This window comes from Crocuta crocuta, unplaced genomic scaffold (assembly GCF_008692635.1).
Source record: "Crocuta crocuta isolate KB4526 unplaced genomic scaffold, BGI_CrCroc_1.0 scaffold561, whole genome shotgun sequence".
Lineage (NCBI taxonomy): Eukaryota > Metazoa > Chordata > Mammalia > Carnivora > Hyaenidae > Crocuta > Crocuta crocuta.
In genome coordinates, this window is record NW_027530529.1 from 1,773,607 (window position 1) to 1,793,866 (window position 20,260).

A 20,260-nucleotide genomic window follows, 5' to 3' on the forward strand; every position below is an offset into this window, starting at 1 on the left:
AGCCCCAAGCACTGTCCACCAGTGTCAACAGCGGCATCCACTCATTTCCAAAAGACCTTGGATACAGTGAGTGGGGTGAAACAGGAAATGTGCTTCAACTGTCCCCAGAATAATACTAATAATATAAGACCGAACATTTATGGGGCATTTATTATGTGTCAGACACTGAGCTAAGTGCTTTACATGGGTCATTTAATTCAATCCTTATGACGGCCCTCTGAGGAAGTAATTCCCATTTTATTGATGAGGGAAGTGAGGCTAGTTAGTGGCACAGCCAGGACTCAAAGCTACATCTGATTCCAGAGCATGAACTTTTAAAAGCCACTCTATATTGCTTGTGAATAAGACCCCTCTCATCTAGAAATCCCATGTGGTCAAGAAGAAAGAGGGCTCTGAGGTAATAAGATGCAGTGTGGGTTCCGGCCCTGCCACCGGTTAGTTCCCTGAGCCTGGGCCCCGCCACACTTACTTCCACGACCACGGGCCTGCCACCAGTTAGCTCCATGACCGTGAGCCTGCCACTGCCCCTCCCCGGGCCCAGGTTCTACATTTGTGGGACAGAAATGCTCACTTGTCTCACCAGGTTAGATTGCCTAGGAAAGAAACAGCGACACTGTTAAAGTGGGAGCTCACGGTCTAGCCTCCAACACAATCCCAGTGTGCTTTATGAAGGAGCGAGACACACTCACGAGCATCCAGGAGCCACACAACACACGCCTGTGCTAACAGAAGGCAGCGCCTGAAGGTCTCTAACAGACTCACACTTTAAGACATGCAGAGCGCGTGAGCTTAAAGGGGAGGAAAAAGCACCTGGGCTGAGGGACCAGAAACACTGTGCTCAAACCCAGCTTTGCCTCCTACCAGCTGTGTGACCCTGGGCAGGTCCTCTGACTCCCTGAATCTCAGTTCCCCAACTGTGAAACTGAGGCATTACCCTAACCTGTTGGGTTTGAAGGTAAATGGTAGAAGGCTTCTAGGACAGAGCCTAGTATACAGAACGTGCTCCACATAGGACACCTCTCCTGTCACTGCCTGGGACTCTGACTTGCCTGTCCCCTTCGGCGTGGTTAATTCCTGCGGCTGCTGGGTACCTGGCCCAGGCTGGGCCCCCAGGGCTGTCCGGGAGCTCCCCTCTGCTCCCCGGAGGCCCTCCCGGGACTGCGCAGACCTCTGTCTCGCGGGGAGGTGCTGGCGCTGCCCGCCCGCGGTCCTACCTTCCTCGCAGCTCTCGCCCTTGTAGCCGGGGTTGCAGATGCAGGTGCCCGTGATGCAGGTGCCATGGTTGCTGCAGGTCACGTCGATACACTGGTTGGTGGGCACGTCGCACTCGGCACCCTTCCAGCCGCTGTGGCACAGGCACCTGCCCTTCATGTACTGGCCGTTGCCACTACACAGCACGGGGCAGGAGGCTGGGGAGACAGCACAGGAAGTGTGGCATCAATCAGCGCCCAGCATACCCCACCGGCCTCTGTCCCCTTCTCCCTTCAGCCTGCAGGCTTGGCCAAGCCTCAAGGGCTTTGCTACACTCCCCATCTGTCTGTGGCTCTTGCTTTGTTTCACTGTAACTGAAACGCATCCAGAATTATGGGCAAAGGTGCGCAGCGCAGGGCCTGGTGGAGCTAGTGTCTAGTGGCCGCTGTCTCCTCCATCCCCCGCATACTCCTGTGCAGCACGGTGCTCACCAGTACCTTCTGCAGGAGGCTTCCGTGTGCTCCTTGGTCTTCCTGCAAAAGACAGCGGCCAGGCCTCCTGCCTGACCTGATCTCTCCTCCAGCACTCTCCTGACAGCATCCATTCTGCTCCCTCCCCCCGTCCGCAGCACCACCTACTGTCTCTCTAACCTAGTCAATCTCAGCTTGTCTTGCCTTTCAGGTTCCACCTGAGCCCCACACACCCCGTAAGAGAAGAGTGGAGCCCAGCTTGGCTCTTTAACGTATTATCTTTCCATTCTGCCTCTTAGCGTAAAGTGTTTTGTGATCATCTGTATGAAGGACACTATATAAAAACAAATTATACTGCATTGTGCTGTAAGTACTTACCAGCCTTACCAAGATACAATAAGGCTGTTTTATACGTGACTCTTAACTTTAAGGGCATATGGGATGAGACAGTAATTCCTGTTAGAAGGAATGACTCATCTCTTCTCTCTGCACCACCCTCCCCTGGCCCCTGCCTTGCTTCTTTCCTTTTCCAGGCACTCAGCAGGTAATGACCGTGGCCCCTCCGGGCTGCTGTCTCAATCGGCATGTCTTCCACATTGGGGAGAACAAGGAGAACTCCCCGAACAGCACCATGCCACGGTACTGTGTTTGCAGGGCACGGCGAAAGACCATCTCGGCCTTCCTTGGATGAACAACTCCTCAAGCATCAGGTGTAGGTTCCAGTGGCACCCCATCTGGGGAGACTTTTCTGGCCCTCATCGTGTCCAGGCTAAGCCAGCTGATGAGCGCTCCCCGAACATAACCTTGCTGTAGCAGGTTTCACTTCCTGATGACTTTTGTCATCGTCTACTTACTTGTCCATTCTCGAGCAGACAGCGAGCTCTGGGGACTAGGGCTTGCTCAGTGCTCGAACCCCAGGACCTAGCACAGGACAGACCCTAGAGGGCACTAAGCAAATGCCCGCTGAATGAGGGAACGTGGGAAGCCTAGAGGAAGGAGCTGTTTTAGTATCCCCAGAGGAGCGCCATCTTTATTCTTCTGAGAACAGGAACGAAGGCCAAGTGCACAGGGTATATCAGGGGTGGCCTTGAAGCCACGTCAGTAGGGCCAGATGTGCCCAAGTACGAGGCAACATCAGGGTCCTGTGTGAAGAAGAGCAGCCTTCCCTCCCGAGTCTCTCCCCTTGGGGGTCTCTGCAAAGATTCTGCTAACAATGGAGCAGTAATGCAGGCCCCCCCACGAGGCCGGAGAGACCACGCTCAGACGGTGAGTGGTAAAGACGCCTGGCGCGTGTCAACTATACTTCAATAATCACAAAACAAAATGAAACAAGCCCCCTCCCCTAAAAAACCCCACCAAAGACATTTGGCAAAGGCTAATCATTCCTCAAAGGGAAATCCACTTTTTCGAAAGACCCTCATGGTCACTTCCCCTGCCCCACAATGGACGTGAGGTTCACTGTGGCTGCCCCTGTAAAGGCTGGCCCTCCTGACCTCCCTGGTCATGCCCTTGTGGACAATGGGGCTGGTGCGGCCTTGGATCTGCCGGCAGACCCCTCCACACCCTGCCCTTGGAGCTTCCAAAGAATGCCCCTGGGGGGCCCTTCTCATGGGAGGCACAGGGTGGCCTGGGGTCCTGCGCTTGCTCTGAGAAGCAGGATATGAGCCACCCACGAAGACAGGGGAGCCGGCGGCACATGCACACATGCACACACAGGCCTCACCTCTGCCACAGTCGGGGCCCAGGAAGCCCAGGAAGCAGTGGCAAGTCCCAGAGATGCAGTCGCCGTTGCCATAGCAATTGCTGGGGCAGTTATCCACCGACTCTGTGGGGGGAGAGAGAGGACAGTTGAAAAGAGAAACTTTTTCCCCCAAACCGAGGGCCCAGGTATCAAACCTCAGGTTAACCAGGACCCACACGTCCCAGCTCTTCTGGCCCAGTCACTGAAAAGAACCAATGGAGTTCAAAATGATGTGTTATTTTGACCCTTACTGCATCCCATATGACACTAAGAGATGTGTTCTGGAAAACGCCTGTCCGAACCAAGTTTTTATATATCAAGTTTGTATCTACAGACACATTAGAAATTCTTCAGCTAAACACATTGGGGAAAACAGTGTAAGCCATTCACGGTGCTTATCTGTGGATGCCGGGGTATTGGGCGGTTCTTGCTGTCTTCTTTATGCTTTCCTTTACAGTTTTCCTTAAAGGACTGATATTCCATTCCATTCCATTCCATTCCATTCCACTCCATTCCACTCCATTCCTCCCTTCCTCTTTCTTTTTTTCATAAAGCTCCTGGGCATTTGCACACCTGTCTTTTTCCATCTCAGATTTTTCACCTTTTGATCTGGGCGCACCCTGTCTTCCCCCAGGGCTGACACAACAGCCTCGATGGCCAGCCTCCTGCTTCCTCTCTCTCGCTCCCCACCCAGATGCAGTCATCCATCCACCAGCAGTCTGAGTGATTTCTCAGAAACCGATCTGATCCTGTCATTCTCCTACTTAAAACCCTTCAAAATGGCTCCTTCTTTCTTGAGACAAAAAAAAAAAAAAAAAAAAAAAAAAAAAAATTCAAGGTATTTCAGAAAGCACAGGAGATTCCTCTCACATTCCCTCTGCCAGCCCTGCATCTCTGGCCATATGCTTATCATGCCCACCTTTGGCAGGGATATGATTTTCTCAAACACTTTCTACTACTTTTAGTATACTCTGTGTGACCTGACAAAGAAATAAGGCGTTTATTTGAGAAAGATTTTAGCAAAAAAAAAAAAAAAGTCAATGTTTTGTAGCTTCAGGTAGTAAAATTGTTATCTAGAAAATGTGTGTATTTGGAACAGACTACTTCTCAATAATGCTGGATGTGGAATAAAGGAAAGAAGCCACTACCTACTGAATACCTTCTTTGGGCCATGAATTTCCACAAAGTTTATGTCACTGTCACCGAATCTGCAAGCTTGTATTGTTATTCCTATTAAAAAAGAAAACAGGAGGCACAGAGAAAGATGAAGTGGCCTGCTGAGAACCGCGAAGCCACTGAGTCCTGGAGGCAGGATTTGAACCCAGGACACTGGACCTGGTCTTCTTCAATGATACTGTGCTCTCTGGGCCTTGAAGGAACTCCACAGCAGAAGCCTGGGGAATGAACAAGGGGACAGACCTGTGGCACAGTGAGGCCAGTCCTGAAGACAGCATATGACTCTCCCTGGAAGGTAATAAATTCCAGAAATTTCAGGGCTTAAAGGGGTCCAAGGGACCACAGCCCAATGCTCTCATTTAGTTGTGAAGGAAACTAAGACCCAGAGGAAGGGCAGTGACTCACCCAAGGTCTCCGAATGGGTCAGCAGAGTCACAAAGTGCTCGGAAAGTAGAGGAAAGGTTAGTAAGGGGAGACAGTGAAGGATTCAGCCTGTCATCTTAGCTCACAACTGCAAGTCATGAAGCCGAGACTGAGGCCCCTGTTAAATGAGATGCTACCTTAGAAGACATGAGTCTTGCCCACAGGAAGTTTGCAGTCTAACTGGGAGAATGAGAGGACAGCTATCACCCAGGCAGCAGCACAGGGCATGGAGGTAAAGGGACCTGGTTCTGGGGTCCGTTCTTCCAGTACCATGCTAGGGGGCCTAAAACAACTTCCCTCTCCTCTCTGGGCCTCACCCCCTTCATATGTGAAACGCAGGTGATGACCCCTAGGACTACCTCCTATTCTAAAATTTTATGAGTCTACAATTAATTAAGAGAGCAACTATGGAGAAAAGATGTCCAGGCAAGAGAGCCTTAAATGCGACAAAGCACTTAGGGCCCATGCAGTGGGAACTGGTGAGGAACAAAACCAGGACAGGGAAGGCTTCTCGGAGGAGGTGGGCTTGAGGAATGGCCTGGGTATGGGTAGGTAAGGGGAAAAGTAGGGGCACGGCGAGGAGCTCAGCATGGTACACTTCCCAGACAGCTCTCTTCCCAGTTGTCTGTCATTATTAACTTGCAAACTATTTAAAAAGTTTGGCAAAAGAGTTCAAATGTGTGGTTCCTTTTGTGGATGGGTAGGAACTCCCACTCCCTCGATGCCCCCCGGCTAATGAGGGCGTTGTTAAGAACAAGAGGGTCCTGTTCTCGTCGCAGCACAAAGCAGTCCGGGTCCCGGCAGAGTGGGGCTCACGAGCCAGGGCCCTGGGCACCTCTGCTCTTCGTTGACTCTGCCTGGAAGCATTCACGTTTCTGCTGCCTTTAAGTTATGTGTCTCTACAGAGAATGGCTTGGGAAGTTTCATTCTGAATATGCTTTCAAAAATAAGAATTTTGAGTACGGTTTACGGCCAGATTATTTTCACCTGAAGCTACTGGTTGATGGTGCAGCTGGGGAGGGTGGGCTCTCCCCACGGTTCTGCAGAGGGGAGCAGACAGGGCAGAGGCAGGAAGCCTGGCCTCCAGGTACTGCTCTGCTATTCAATGCCCATGGGACGCTGGCCGTGTCACTTGATCTTTCGGCACCTGTTTCCTCATCCTTGTGCTTGTTCCTCTCTGGCTTCCCTGCATGGCAACTCCTAGTCCTTACAAATTCAGCTCAAACAAACACCTCCTCTGACAAGCCTTCCTGATTTCTTAAAGTTACTCCCAGGACTGAAAGCAAGGTACTCACCCCTATTAAACAACCATGTAGTCTATGTTGTTCTCACTGAGAAAATTCAACCGGATGATCTCAGAGATCCCCACAGCTCTAACACTCTCTGGTTCAGTCCTTCTCAAACCCAGGGGTATAAAATATGTCTCTTAATAAATTACCATAGTTACCAGTTGTATTTTTAACAAGATCAATTGCAGATAAGTGTTACACACTGTCTAGATTTTGATTTATGAAGTCTGCAAGATACAAACCTGTTAATCATCTGCCAAAAAGCCTTCATAGTGAAACAGTGAGGAAAATACATTTTCTGTGACTGAGTATTTCTGTTTGGTGAATCTGACAGAATAGAAGCCTGTTTCCTTCAAAACTTGCCCCGGGCTGTTGGTGTCAGGGGAGGCAGAAGTTTTAAGAGACATGGAATAATTTTACGACAGCAATGAGGAAGTGGAAGGGAGACAGAGAGTATTTCCTTTGGACGAAATGTTTAGGTCTATAGTTTTTCCTCCATTTGGAAGGCTTTCAACTACTGGGGGTCCACTTGGGACCCCACAAATAATGAGTCTCCACTCACCAGATAAGTCTAAACTAAATGTTAGTGCAGAAGTGACACTCATTGGCTTGGGAGAAGTGTGAACTTTATTGCATAAATGTTATGTTTCCAATTACATTTGGTGAATTTTTTCCCTTTATAGTTCCTTCCTGCTTTGCTCATGTTCAAACTGCAGCTGCATTCATTTAGCAGAAGGCGTGCCTTTAGACCACTCAGGTCTGAATTAAAAACTCAGCTGCGTATGAATAATTGATTTTCATCCTCAGGATGGACGGTATGTTGGAAATGGGGGCCTTTCCCCCTAGTTTCTGTTTTTCTATCACAACAGTGGGTCCTGCTAGGAGACTTAATTTTCAGGAACTTGTTTTTCTTTCACAAACACTGGATGGTAAAGCTTAAATGTTTCCTTACCTCATTCTCTGGATGTGTGTTGTGAGTAGGTGTGTTCTCTGGATGTTGTACAAAATATTGTTCGAAATACAAAGGGGTGTCTGCAGAAGGAAGAGAAGGCAAGAAGCCTAGAGGAGATGTGGAAACCATAGAGGCCTCAGTGAGCCCGTTACGGTGCCTCACTTTGTCTGCTCATTACCCTTTCCCAGACCCAAATCGTTAGCATTGCTGCGTCAAGGTGAAAGAGGATTGGAGTTAAGAAATATGTCCTCCTGGACTGGGGCTGATGTCCAGGAAAGCTTGACTTCATTTTCCACCTTTTGCTTTCCTTTTATTAAAAAAAAAAAATTTTTAACATTTACGTTTTGAGAGACAGAGATACACATAGTGTAAGCAGGGGAGGGGCAGAGAGAGAGGGAGACACAGAATCTGAAGTAGGCTCCAGGCTCTGAGCTGTCAGCAGAGAGCCCGAGATGGGGCTTGAAATCACTAAGTGTGAGGTCATGACCTGAGCTGAAGTTGGACACTGAACCGACTGAGCCACCCAGGCACCCGCTGCTTTCCTTTTTTGAAATTCCAAAGCCTCCTTTTTTTTGTAGGAAACAAGGAGAGACCACAGAGGAAATCCCATTTGGGGGATTCACAGGGGCAGCCACACTGGAAGAGGAAAGGAAGCCTTTCTCCTCCACCAGCTCATCATGGCGTGCGCGCGCGGGGTTCATGGCCTGGTCTGGGCAGGTACACTGCCATGGTCACGGGAGCCTGCTGATGGATTCCGGCACCAAAGACAGAGGAATCAGCTGTGAGTGAGGCCACAGCTCCCTAGGCATCCTCAGTCCCTCTTTTCTGTCATCCAGCATGTACTCCTCCCTCTCAGCCCCTCCTCCGTCTCTTGATTCCCTGTGATGTGTCTCACACAACAGAATCAAGTCCTTCCACCTCTTCTCTCGTCTCTCCTTAAGTTGTAAGTGTGGATGTCAGCAATTCTCTGGGAGCAGCGGGTTGAAGGACCAAGGCCCATCTATTGGTAGATTCACCCTCTGCTGCTTCCTTTTGGGTTCTCTGTGAGAGGAAAGACTCTAATGCCTCTGGCAGGAGCAAAGAACTTGAACTCTGGGACAGCCAACTGGATGAGTGGGCACATTACCTTGACTGCAGCTCCTGAAATTATACTTTAGGTTACATCTATTACATCTTCCTTGATCCTGAAAGGGGGATTGGGCTTATTATGGGCAACAAAGAAAAGGGAGGCAGACAAACTAGATAGGGCAGCTGTGATTTAATTCTACAGCAACTCAGGGTTGAGAAAAGACTCTGAGAGACCCTCTCATTCCCTTAAACAGAACCATGAAAGGTGCATCATATATTTTATTCTTCATCATGATTATGAGAAATAGTACCTTTGCCATCATTTTACACATTGACAGCTCTCAGACGGAGACTGCGAGCTGAAGTCACTTCCTCAAGGTCATGCAGCTATAAGGGCAAATCTGGTAGGTGAACCTGGCTCTGTCCAAAGCCAAAGAAGCCTAAGACTGTGGTAGAAGGTCTGAATTGGAGTACGTGCTCTGCAGCCAAGCTGCCTCTTGCTAGCTATGTGCCTTTTGGTCAGGTCATCTCTAAATACTGCTTTCTCACTTTCTCCATCTGTGAAATGGGGTTAATAGTAGCACAGACCTAAAGGAGTTATTTTGAAGAGCTAATACTGTAACACTATGCAAGCAAAGAGGTTTGCTCAGGGCTCGGTAGTCTTCCATTTATGAACTGAAGCAATATACTAACCTGGTCTAATGAATCCAAGCCAGGCAATGTGGGCTTTTGGAGGTAAACACACACACACACACACACACACACACACACACACACACACACACAACACACAGAAACTCCCCATGTGGTAAAATAGGAAAGCAAACAAGTACTGTGTTGAATGTGAAGAAGGCAGGGTGGTTGGGTAGATTTCCTCCTGGGGAAAAGCACTATCAAAACAAATTAAACCTGTTGTCTCCCAGAAGCCCAAACACAGGCAGACTCATGCCAACATCTGAAAGAACTTTTCTCCCTGTGCACTCTAGATTGGCACTGGGAAGGTGCCAGGTGCTGGAAAGCTGTTCCATGGCCTGTGAGGTGTCAGTCCCCGTAGGTGCCCCAGCTCTCTGTGCAGATGACGGGATTCAAAGGCCTCCAGTCTGCAATGGTCTAGGTTAATGCAATGACAAAAATCTGACAAAGCCCCTGACAGCTTGGGCTTGAAGCCAGTTCTGCACTGGTATATTAACTGGGAGATCTGTTTTCGATCAGACTTAGAAGTTTACCAACGCTTGTAAGAGCAGCTCTAAGGAGGGGTCTAGGAAAAGTGATGATTCCCTTGATTATACGAAGTGTTGGTTCTTTGTTAATTATTTCTTTGGGGGCAAGCAGAATTTCTCCAGTAAGAGTACGAGCTCCTTGAAGACAAGCATCACGATTGGTTCTCCAAAGAGTCTGGTGTGTGTGCTACACACAGAGCAAGTACTCCGTAATATTTGCTGTGCTGAGAAAATGACCAGAGCACCAAGAGGAGCATGGAGGGAGGGGGCAGGAGGCATGGCGTAACAGACTCCAGAGAGCGGCTGCTGGCTGGCAGAGCTGCTGCTTCCTCACACTACAGGTTTAGATGTGCCCTGCCTAGAAGAAAGGGACTGATAAGGAGTGCAACTCTGTGCTGCGCTCTCAGACCTAATCCGGAGTTCAGTAGTTCACGACCATGAGCCACATTTAAGAGACGGATAAGGTGAGCTTGAACATGTTCAATGAAGAGCCACGAAGAGAAAGATAAGAGAACTCGAACACACATTTCAAATAAAGAATTCCTGAAGGGATTGGGAATTTAGCTTACTCAGGGGGTATGACCTCTGTTTAAAAATATCTGAAGGGCTATTATGTAAAAACAAGGATTGGACTTTTGTTTTGTGGCCCTACATGAGGTTGATTAGGTCCAATGAGTAAGGACTACATGGTCCTTGGGAAATGGGCTTAGCTCAAAAGAAGAAAGAATTTTGTAGAAGTCAGAGCAAGATCCTATTTACTATGTTAGATTATATTCTATTAAGTAGTATGGATGTACCCAAAGACTGTATACTTCTTGAGGAAAGGGAATGTCATTCGTTGCTAAATCTTCAGTAAACGGTAACATTCTTGGCTCACAGCAGGTGTTAAATGAATGTATGGGTGAGTGATGAAATGAATGGACTAGGTGACCTATAAGATCCTATATTTTAAGTTACTGGATGCATTCAGAGAGAGAGCAAATTGATGACTGGCAGGGATATTGCGGGGGGATTCAAGATAAGCTCTATCATATCTTCTAAGCCTGAAATCATATGATTCTATGAGTCACATGTGAGGGAACAGGCCTGGACTATATTGAGAAACTTGGGTTCTAGGCCTACGTCTGCCCCCAGCTCATTAGGGGACACTGGCCAGGTCCCTTTCTCTCCCAGAACCTTTCTTTTTATCAACACAATTTAATTCATTCAGCAGATGCTTCCCGAGCATCCAGTTTGGCTCAGGAAGTATTCTAGTGAGTGGATGGCTTAGATGATCTTTCAGATCTAATGTCCCGTTATCTAATGAATCAACCCAAAATGTGAGTCGTTAGAATGCTATACAAACAGAAGACAGAGCTGGATGTGAGGGCGATCTGGCTGCGACATCTGTCACCCCATTGATCGCCAGGGTTGATTCAGCTGATCTGGCTGGCTAGGCGGGTGTCCCCTTCCTCCCTCACCGCTCCATGTGCGTCCCTCCCGAAGCTGCGTGCTTGGTTGAAGACGACGACCTTCCCCAATAGGGAAGGACCGTTCTTTGGTCAAGGGTATACGAATAGCTGCGCTCCCCTGCTAGAACCTCCAAACAAGCTCTCAAACAGAAGAGCGAGCTGAGAAGATCATGTTGGGGGTTTGAGGGGGAAAAGGAGGTTTGCTCATTTAAGGGCTGACTTTAACTTTTCACACCTCCCTTACGCATCGGTGTAAGGAGAGCGAACATCACGTGATTCTCATGCTGCGAGCAGGGCCGCAGGGCCCAGTCCCCAGGACAGGGCTGGAGAGTGGGGGCTCGCTGCTGCCTCAGGCTAGGAGCCCCCGCCCTGTTCCTGGGTGTCAGAGGCCCCGCTGTTGGCTCTGCTTCTGCTGCCTTGCCTGGAGAACGCCGCACGCCTGGTCTCCCACCATGGCCCACCAGCTTATGCCCGAGGGGCTGCGGAGACACTCTCGACGTGCTGATGAGGCTGACGAGTGCTATGCTGTTTGAGAAGGGCTTCAGAGGAGAGGTGCGTATTCACATGTTTGGAGACACTCTTCCTTCCCTTGTAGATCTATCAATCCTCCACCGACAGCTCCTTCGGGCGAGCAATGCTCTGCCCACAGCTCCTGCCTAAGCAGCAGGCCCAGGTGGCCCAGGGATGCCCGCTCCCCACCACTGGCCATAGCTGATTGTCTGGGATGAGCACACCTGACCCGAACAGACTCTGTGCACCGGCTGACTGGCATGCTCTGACGTGGCCTGGTCCCCAGAGGATCTGGGCCAATCCCAGATCACCACTCTCAAGTTTCTGAACTAAAATGCACCAGGGAGCGTGCTGTCTGAAGTCTCAGCTTACTCGTCCATGAAATGAGAAAGCCGCTTGCCTTACACAAGTGTTGCAAAGATTAAATAAAACCACTATACAGGTAAGAGTCTGTGTATATGTACACGGTGCATGCATGCGTATATATAGAGACGTGTCCCTGGTACACACGAGGTGCTCAGGAAATGCTGCTTTGCTCCTGTCCCTGGTATAGTGTCAGTGATTATACACCTTTAGCCTGTGTCAGTCACCTGAAGGGCTTGCTAAACCACAGATTGCCAGGCCCTACCTCCAGAGTTTTCTGATTTCACAGGTCTGGGGTAGGGTCCCAGGTGATGCTGATCCCCCCTGGGTACCCCGGGTACCGCTTTGAGGAGCACTGGTCTGGAAGAAAGGCTGAGACTTTACCCACAGGTCTATCAAAACAAGCTGGAGGGGACAGAAAGATCTAAACTATGCAAGAATGCCACAACTTGTGGACCACTTCCAAAGAGGAGGGCCTGGTCCTCCAGGAGGTAGTATTTGAATAGCTCTTAAAGAAGAGGTAGCCTTTTGAAATGCAAAGCAGTTCTGGGCAAGATGGGGGCTGAGCCAGAGCCAAAGCCAGAATAATCATCGTTGCTGCTCCCACGCAGCGACCTGCTGATCATCATGCCAACTTCATGTCAAGTCTGTCTTTAGAACAAATTATTTAAGAAATCAGGTTTTTAAAAGCTCCACTCAGCTGCTGGCTAGAGAGTTCCATCTAATGAACATCACTTTGTGCTGAATTATTCTGTGATGACAATGGAGGTACAGAAACGGGCTCTGAGGAGGTGGGGTGGGGGAGCCGCTAATTATTCTCCAATCACTTATCCAGGCTTGTCACCGAGCTCGATACTGCCCACAAGCTTTGTAGAAAACCAGGTCAGCACGGTCTGGTTTGAAAACCAGATGAATAAATAAAGATAAATAAAGATGACCTGGAGACGCATGGGTTAAGAAACTCCCATGACGGGTGCCTCAGTGGGTTAAGTGTCTGACTCTTGACTTCGGCTCAGATCATGATCTCACAGTTCATGGGTTCAAGCCCCGTATTGGGCTCTACTCTGACAGTGCAGAGCAGAGCCTGCTTGGGATCCTCTCTTTTCCTCTCTCTTCCCCCTCTCCTGCTCATGCTCATTCTCTCTCTCTCTCTCTCTAATAATAATAGTAATAGTAAATAATTCCCACGATGGCCAGGACTTCACCTGGAAAACGGAAATGTCTGAGCCATATTACTTCTGGCCTGGACCAGTGTGTCAGCATTCTGAGCGGATGCCTGCCTATAGCCTTATTCCTCTCAGTCTGCACTATACCTGCAGGCCTAGGGTGTCATTCTGGAACGGAGTGTCTTCAGGCCACTGATAAGGGCACTGTCCTCAGCATCCACAGTAGATACCACATATAGGAGGCTTTTGTTTGCACGGTGTTTACAAAATTTGAATCAGTGGCCAGGATTTCTAAACAAGGAGAGGTCACTAAAAAATCTTCATGGTGGCAGGGCGCCTGGGTGGCTCAGTCGGTTAAGCATCCAACTCCTGGTTTTGGCTCAGGACACGATATCACGGTTTGTGGGTTTGAGCCCTGCATCAGGCTCTATGCTGACAGTGTGGAGCCTGCTTGGGATTCTCTCCCTCCCTCTCTTAGCCCCTCCCCTGCTCACTCTCTCTCTCTCAAATAAAAAATGAAAACCAAAAAAACTTCATGGTGGCTTTTCTTGAAAAATTGGAAGATTTGGCATGGCAACAATCTCTTCTCATTTAGGAGAGGCCCAGGCACTGTGGTCACCTGCTTGGTCCCCGAGACATCTGAGTATATGACCCAGCCTGGAATGGCGTTTCTAAATGTCATTTATTTGGGTACCATCTTTATACTGTTGTCATAGGCACATGCTATCTGTCCTATTATTCACTTAGTATTTTTGGCTCATTTATTTTCCTGATGTTTTAAAATACAACTTTAAAATAATAGTTTGATGTACCTAATTATATTTTTTCCAGCTTACTAAAATAAACACATAAGTTTTGAAATAAGGTCTATGTATAATGTAAAATATTCTCAAGAACTATACCTATGGGAACATTAGAGAGGAGAAAGTCCAAATCTTTGAACCAGGAGCTTAAGGTTCCAATTTCTCTTTCTAAAATAACTTCCTTTTTGAAAATTGTTTTTACATTTATTTATTTTTGAGAGCTAGAGAGAGACAGAGCACAAGTGGAGGAGGGGCAGAGAGGGAATGAGACACAGAATCCGAAGCAGACTCCAGGCTCTGAGCTGTCAGAGGACAGAGCCCAACGTGGGGCTCGAACTCATAAACCGTGAGATCACGACCTGAGCTGAAGTTAGATGCTCAACTGACTGAGCCATCCAGGTGCCCCCAAAATAACTTCTTTGCCACAAGGGTCCTCCTCACGGCCTCTGTGCTGCTGCCAAATGCCTTCCCACCCCCACCCAACCCCTACTGGAACCTACACACCTTGTCCAGCCTCCCTGACCATGCCAATGCTGGTGACCTTGCTTGCAAAGCCTTCTCCCCACCCCAGTGCATGTGTCCAGATCCTGACCATCCTTCAAGTCTCCTCAGATTCCTCCTAGCAAGACTGGTCCCTCTGTCTCTCTCTCATCTGAATCCTAATGGCAATTTCCTTGGCTCCCTCACTTATCACATACTGCTTTCCATCCTGCGGTCTTGTTATTTATGAGTATAGCTCTTTCCCCACAGAGGACTGCAAATTCTTCGAGAGAAAGGAATCCATTTCCAATTCCTCATCTTGTCCACGTCTCCCAGGTGACTGGCACACTGCCTCATCTGCTGTAGCAACTCCCTAAACACTTGTTAAATATCAAATGACAAAGGGCCACCTGTGCTTGAATTAGTGTCCTTTGGTGTGTTAAGTCTCAAATCCTCAGGCTGGGTTCCTTCTGTGGGGTCTGGACCATTTGCTTTCGTGTTGATGTCCATTTTTTTTTGTCATTTCTATGCTACCACTGCATTTTCGTCTCTCTTCCTCTGGGCCTGCTACATTCATCTAGACGCTTTCTCGGGCTCTCTTCTCCCCGAGCCCCCCGAGCCATGNGAGGCCCGGCTCTTTTCTCTAGCAAGAGCTGTCAGGATCACTTCTTTGAATTATGGACTTGAATTACTTCTTTCAGGACATAACACAATATAATGATTAACAAGATGGATAAATTCTCAGACTCTGGTGGATTTTTCTTTTCAATAATGGTAATGTGTGTCAGTCAGTTGCACAATGATTTGGACAGTATTTCTTTCTTATTTATCTAGTAGGTAACGCTCAACGTAATAACGTGGGTCTCTGTCTTTGGGCCAGAGGCCAAGTTGGACTTCTGCTGGACACCAAATCCTATTAGAGATCATAGTAATGTAATTATATGCTCAAGTTAAATATTTTATAGCTGCTCTAGCCATCATGACAGATCACTCCCTCAGCCTCTAGGCAGAAAGTACCCAAACGGCAAAAGCGAAAAAACTACAGATCTTGCAAGGTACTGAGAAACAGTTGCTGCTATAAACAGTCTGTGGAAACTTCTGGGCCACCTCTGATGCTCTGGCAGCAGCAGGACTCTGAGCCACCTTTATACTAGGTTACAGTTTAGCCTGGGCCACACCCACACAGAAGTCTCCCTCGTGTCCCCAACGACATGCTGGCCAGTCCACGCACCAGGACTATCTGCTCTCTGCCCAGGGAGAGGTTTGGAGGAGCAGGTGTCTGCGTGCTTGAGTGGCCAGAGCCCATGGGGTCCCTGGAACACTAGAGCGTAGCCCCGGTGGCTGGCCAGCCCTCTTCCCAGGCCCCTGGCAACTTCCCCTTGTCTACTGGACTGGAGTGTGAGCCCCAATCCAGGCGTGGTCAGCTAGGCTCCGCCTCCTCATGCTTAGTCTCTGACCCCTCAGTGCCTCAGGGCTGGAGCCTGGTACAATTCCTATGTAATCAGACCTCACTTGGCTGGAACTCCCTGACCTGTGACTGAGTGTGGGCTATGCCATCAGACAGCCCTGGGTCTGACTTCCAAGTCTCTCGCTGGCTGTGCAGCCTGGGCGAATCATTGAGGGTCTCTGAATCCCCCATATTCCTTACTCACTTATCTCACAGTGTGGATGAGGGTTAGCTGAGATAATGCTCACAAAGCAGTTTTTGGAGCTCCCAGTAAATTTCTCATCAGTGCTAGGTAGAATGTGACTAAGCCACAACAAACCGAACAAACAAACCCATGTTGGACAGGCCAAGTCAGAGGCTGTGTGACAGAAGAGAAAGAGCACACACTTTAGAGTGACACCTTGGGCATTCTCATCCCATTCTGCCACCTCCTGTGTGACCCTGCACAAGTCACTTCACTTCTCTGTAAAGTGGCACCTCTCTGGGCACCTCTGTGCCTCAGTTTCCTTGCCCATAAAATGGGAGTGATTATAAAGCACCTGAGACACAGTAGCTCTTATGGTACTGAGTGACTATGGATAAGGGGCTGTGGACCCTGCTCAGTGTATTAGTATTTCCTGGCTGGCCCTGGCTGACCTCAGCTCACTTCTCCCATATCAAGGGCTCCCAGTATGCTGTGCATACTGGTACGTGCACTTTATAACATCAAGTTAAGAGGAAGCTAGGCTCTCAGCTTGGGAAAGCAGCAACTACTGCCCCGACGCCACCTTCATACAGCACAGGCTTACATTATTAAGACACAACTGGGTCCGTGTAAGAGATTGCATTTCTTCCATCTGCATGACGCGGTGCGGCACATGGAAATGTGCCCACATGGAAGTACTCAGGCTGCCGAATTCCCTTTTCCTTTCAGCTCAGACCTCCAATGCATGGATGAACATTCTATAAACACTACTCCCTTTCTATGAAAGATGAGTTGTAAGGGACCAGCCTCACCTACATGCCCTCGGGACATTTCCCATGAGCCGCTTCATACTGGCCAACTCTGGGCTTCTTTCTGCCGCTACTGTTCACCCTCAGAACCCTGGCTGTGTGCACAACAAGGTTGGGGGGAAGGGTCTGTTCTGCTGACTGGGCCTGATCCACCGCTACAGCCTCGTGTGGGCCCAGCAGCCAAAGGCAGAGAGCACACACATGTGTGCACAGGCATGTCTCTGCAAGAAGCTGCCAGAGCTGCCCCCACTCAAGTGAGGGGGGCTGATGCTGGGCTCGCTGGGTCTTGAGACTTCCAAAGGATGCAGGAGAAACCAGGAAAAGCATGACTACACTGCCAGGGAACAGACGCCTGATGCTGGGGCTTCTGGCTCCTCCTGGGGCTGGAGTTAATGACCTCTGAGTCCTGTGCCCACAGGGACAGTAATCTCCGCCTGCGTCAGCCTCTATCACTTCACCTGCCATGCCTGGTGGCTGGCCAGTGTTCTGGAGGACACAGGCGCGTGTTCTTTCTAGAGCACTTGGGTCTGAGGAGGCTGCTGCTCTCGTCATCTGATGGTTTGGAAGGTTTGGGGAGAGCAGCTTTGCTTCATGATGGCTGAGTGTGACCTCTCGTCCTTCCCAGGCTCTGGGGAAATCCCAACCTTCACTAAATAGCCAGGACAGTAAATGAAGAGAAAGACACTGGGCCAGAGAACACTTCCAAAACAGCCTCTGAGTCAAAGACATGCTAGAATATTTGACTTCTCTTTCCCATCCAAGCTTCTTAGATTTCTAGCGCGGATACAAGTTTTCAATAATAAAAGAATAAATTCAGACAATTCAGTAAGGTAACAACAGCAATCATCGTAATGGCCCTCACCACCATCTTTTAATGGGTCCTGCCATGTGCTAGGCTCCGTGCTAAGCACACAAATCTCATACATTATTTAACGCTCACCAGCATTAAGAGTTAGGTATCACTGTCCCTATTTTTCAGTCAGAGGAAATAAAGGTGCAGAGAAGGGAAATGGCTTGCTCAGGATTACAGAGTCAGGAACTGTCAGGTCCCCCAAACAACTAGTTATTGAAAACCTATGATGTGGTAGGTGCAGGAGACAACTGATTTCACTGCTCTGTTCTGGGCGCCCCCCACCACACCCTGCCCGGCAGGTTGCTCAGGTTTTCATGACGGCGCAGGTCAAAGTGCCCTGCAGTGAGTCGTCTCAGGGCCTGCCTCTCCAGGGCAATTAGCACTTGGAGGGCCACAGGGACTGAGCCCCTGGGTAGCCCCAGCTCTCAGCTCATGGTCAGGCCAAGAGCAAATGCTTGGTAAGTGGTCAGCTCAGATAGGATGAAGCCACAGCCTCCACCTTCAGACCTTAGAGTCCCATACGGGTGACACAAAGATGGGTCCCCGTGCGGTAAGCACCTGCACTTAATAAATATATAAAGCCCCGAAGGAGAAGGGACACTTCAGAGTCCTCCAGGGAAACACTGCGGCTCAGCACTGGGTGCCGAGAGAGAGTCTCCACGCAGAAAAGGGCCCTTGGAGTACTTAAAAGGAGGGACACTTCAAAGGCAGGTGTCCCTAGAATCAGGTAGAGCAGCAGGTGGGACGAGCAGAGGAACGGAGGCTGCGAAGGGCAGTCTGCTAGCGGATTCCAGTAACGAGGGGCAAAGAGACTTCCCACAGTTTGGACGGGAGACCCGAAGGAGCTGTGCTTGAGGCAGATCAAAGTGCCCGCCGCTGTAAATGGCCGTCCTTTCTGAATAGCCTTTTGAGACCCACAGCAAGCAGGCTGGCTGGAACCACGGACTTAGGCCTAGGGCTCTGAGGGCTCTGACTCCTCACTCGCNGGAAAAGGACTTCTTTCAGACCCTCAGCCAGTCAACACGCTTCTGCTTGGAGACTCACACTCCAGAAACAAATTAAAGAGCACGTGAAGGCCTGGCAGCGGCCTGCAGGAATGCGGGTGTGCTGCGTCACCTCACGTAACCCTTCTGAAGTTCATGGTCTCAAGGTGCGACAGCTGGGTGGCCGCAGAAGTGGGGCTGACCGGCTCCTTCTCTTCTCTCATTCTCATTCCTCAGCATGGTCCTGCGCCACCAGCCGCTTCTCTTCCTGGACTTTTGTTCTGTGGCTCCTCCCTTGCTACCCAAGAAAATCCTCGAGGCGTCCCCGGCCCACCCAGCCTGCCGTGGCCTCACTGTCGGCCACCTCAGAATTCCCTTGATGATCCACCTTGCCCTACTGGTGACCCCCCTGCCCCTGTGCCATCCGTGCCAAGTCTTCCTGGGCTGTGAAAAGCTCTTAAGGGACAAGGACCCCAGACAGTGCTGCCTTTGTCCCTCCCATGGAGCAGCACTGTGCTTTGCTACAAAGAAAACAAACAAAAAAACAACCTACGTATATGTTTTGAATTGGTTTGCTTTGTTAGCAGGGTAAACAGAGTTGGGCATAAGAAGGTAAAACCTAAACTTGGACAACTGTGTGAAACTTGTGAAAACAGTAAATACGAAGGCGAAATTGGGACTAACACAGCTGCAGATATCTATAGCGGGGAGCCTGCTCCGTACGTGTTAATTCCTTCTCCCTTCTCCCCTCCTAAGCAAGGTCGATTAGCAACCCCCTGCGGGATGCGTTTTCTTGGCTCTGTCTGCCCGAGGCTACCTAGCTACTAAGAGGAGGTGCAGGTCTCCGAACCCACAAATCCTCTCCTCTTAACCATGACACTGTATGGAAGGGCTGAGGGACTGTGGACTGACTTTCAATCACTGTGGCATCCTCACCTTGGCTTACTCTGGATGATGAAGGCTCAGAAAGAACAGATTCTCTTACTGGAGGGAAACGGACTGGGCCAAGTGAGATGGGGAAGGAGCCAGGGAATCTCGCTGAAGTTCCACCTGCTACCTCCACACTTGAACTCTTTCTTCCTTGACATCTGTAACATCTTTTCCCCCATTTTTCTAATTCAAAGTAATGTATGTCTATAGTTCAAAAAGTCAGCAATACTCGGGGCACCTGGGTGGTTCAGGCGGTTAAGGGTCTGACTCTTGATTTCAGCTAAGGTCATGATCTCACAGTTCATGAGATCGAGCCCCACGTCGGGCTTGGCATGCACGGACGGCATGGAGCCTGCTTGGGATTCACTCTCTCCCTCTTTGACCCTCCCCCCATCCAAAAATAAAATAAACTTAAAAAAAAAAATCAAACAATACTGGAGAGCTTACGGTGAAAATAGCAATAGCGGTCCTCTGCCTCACCCCTACATTTGCATGCCATACCCCAGACAAGTTGTCTCAGCTCTCTTGGCCATTTCTCCTAGAATTTACTTCAATATTTCTAAATAATGTGCTTACACAGGTATATTTTTTACTCACATTTGATGTTATCTACTACCACTGTTACTTACTCCTTCTATCCAGTGCGATCTAATGTAAAAAGATTCATTTTTTGCTTCTATGTAACTTCCTATGTTCTCAGGCATAACCCTATCCATACTATCCAACAAAACTAAAATCCCCCCGAAGCAGG

The 20,260-nt window shown here is 49.2% G+C and overlaps 1 protein-coding gene across 1 annotated transcript in view; it reads right to left on the reverse strand.

Moving 5' to 3' along the window:
* Positions 1–20,260, reverse strand: part of TENM4 (teneurin transmembrane protein 4) — a 380,776-nt gene that overhangs the window by 143,303 nt on the left and 217,213 nt on the right. The window contains exons 9-10 of the mRNA XM_077767572.1: positions 3,385–3,486; positions 1,215–1,409 (exon numbers count right to left, since the gene is read on the reverse strand). Coding sequence (XP_077623698.1) covers positions 1,215–1,409; positions 3,385–3,486 — 297 coding nt within the window. The remainder of the gene's footprint in view (positions 1–1,214; positions 1,410–3,384; positions 3,487–20,260) is intronic.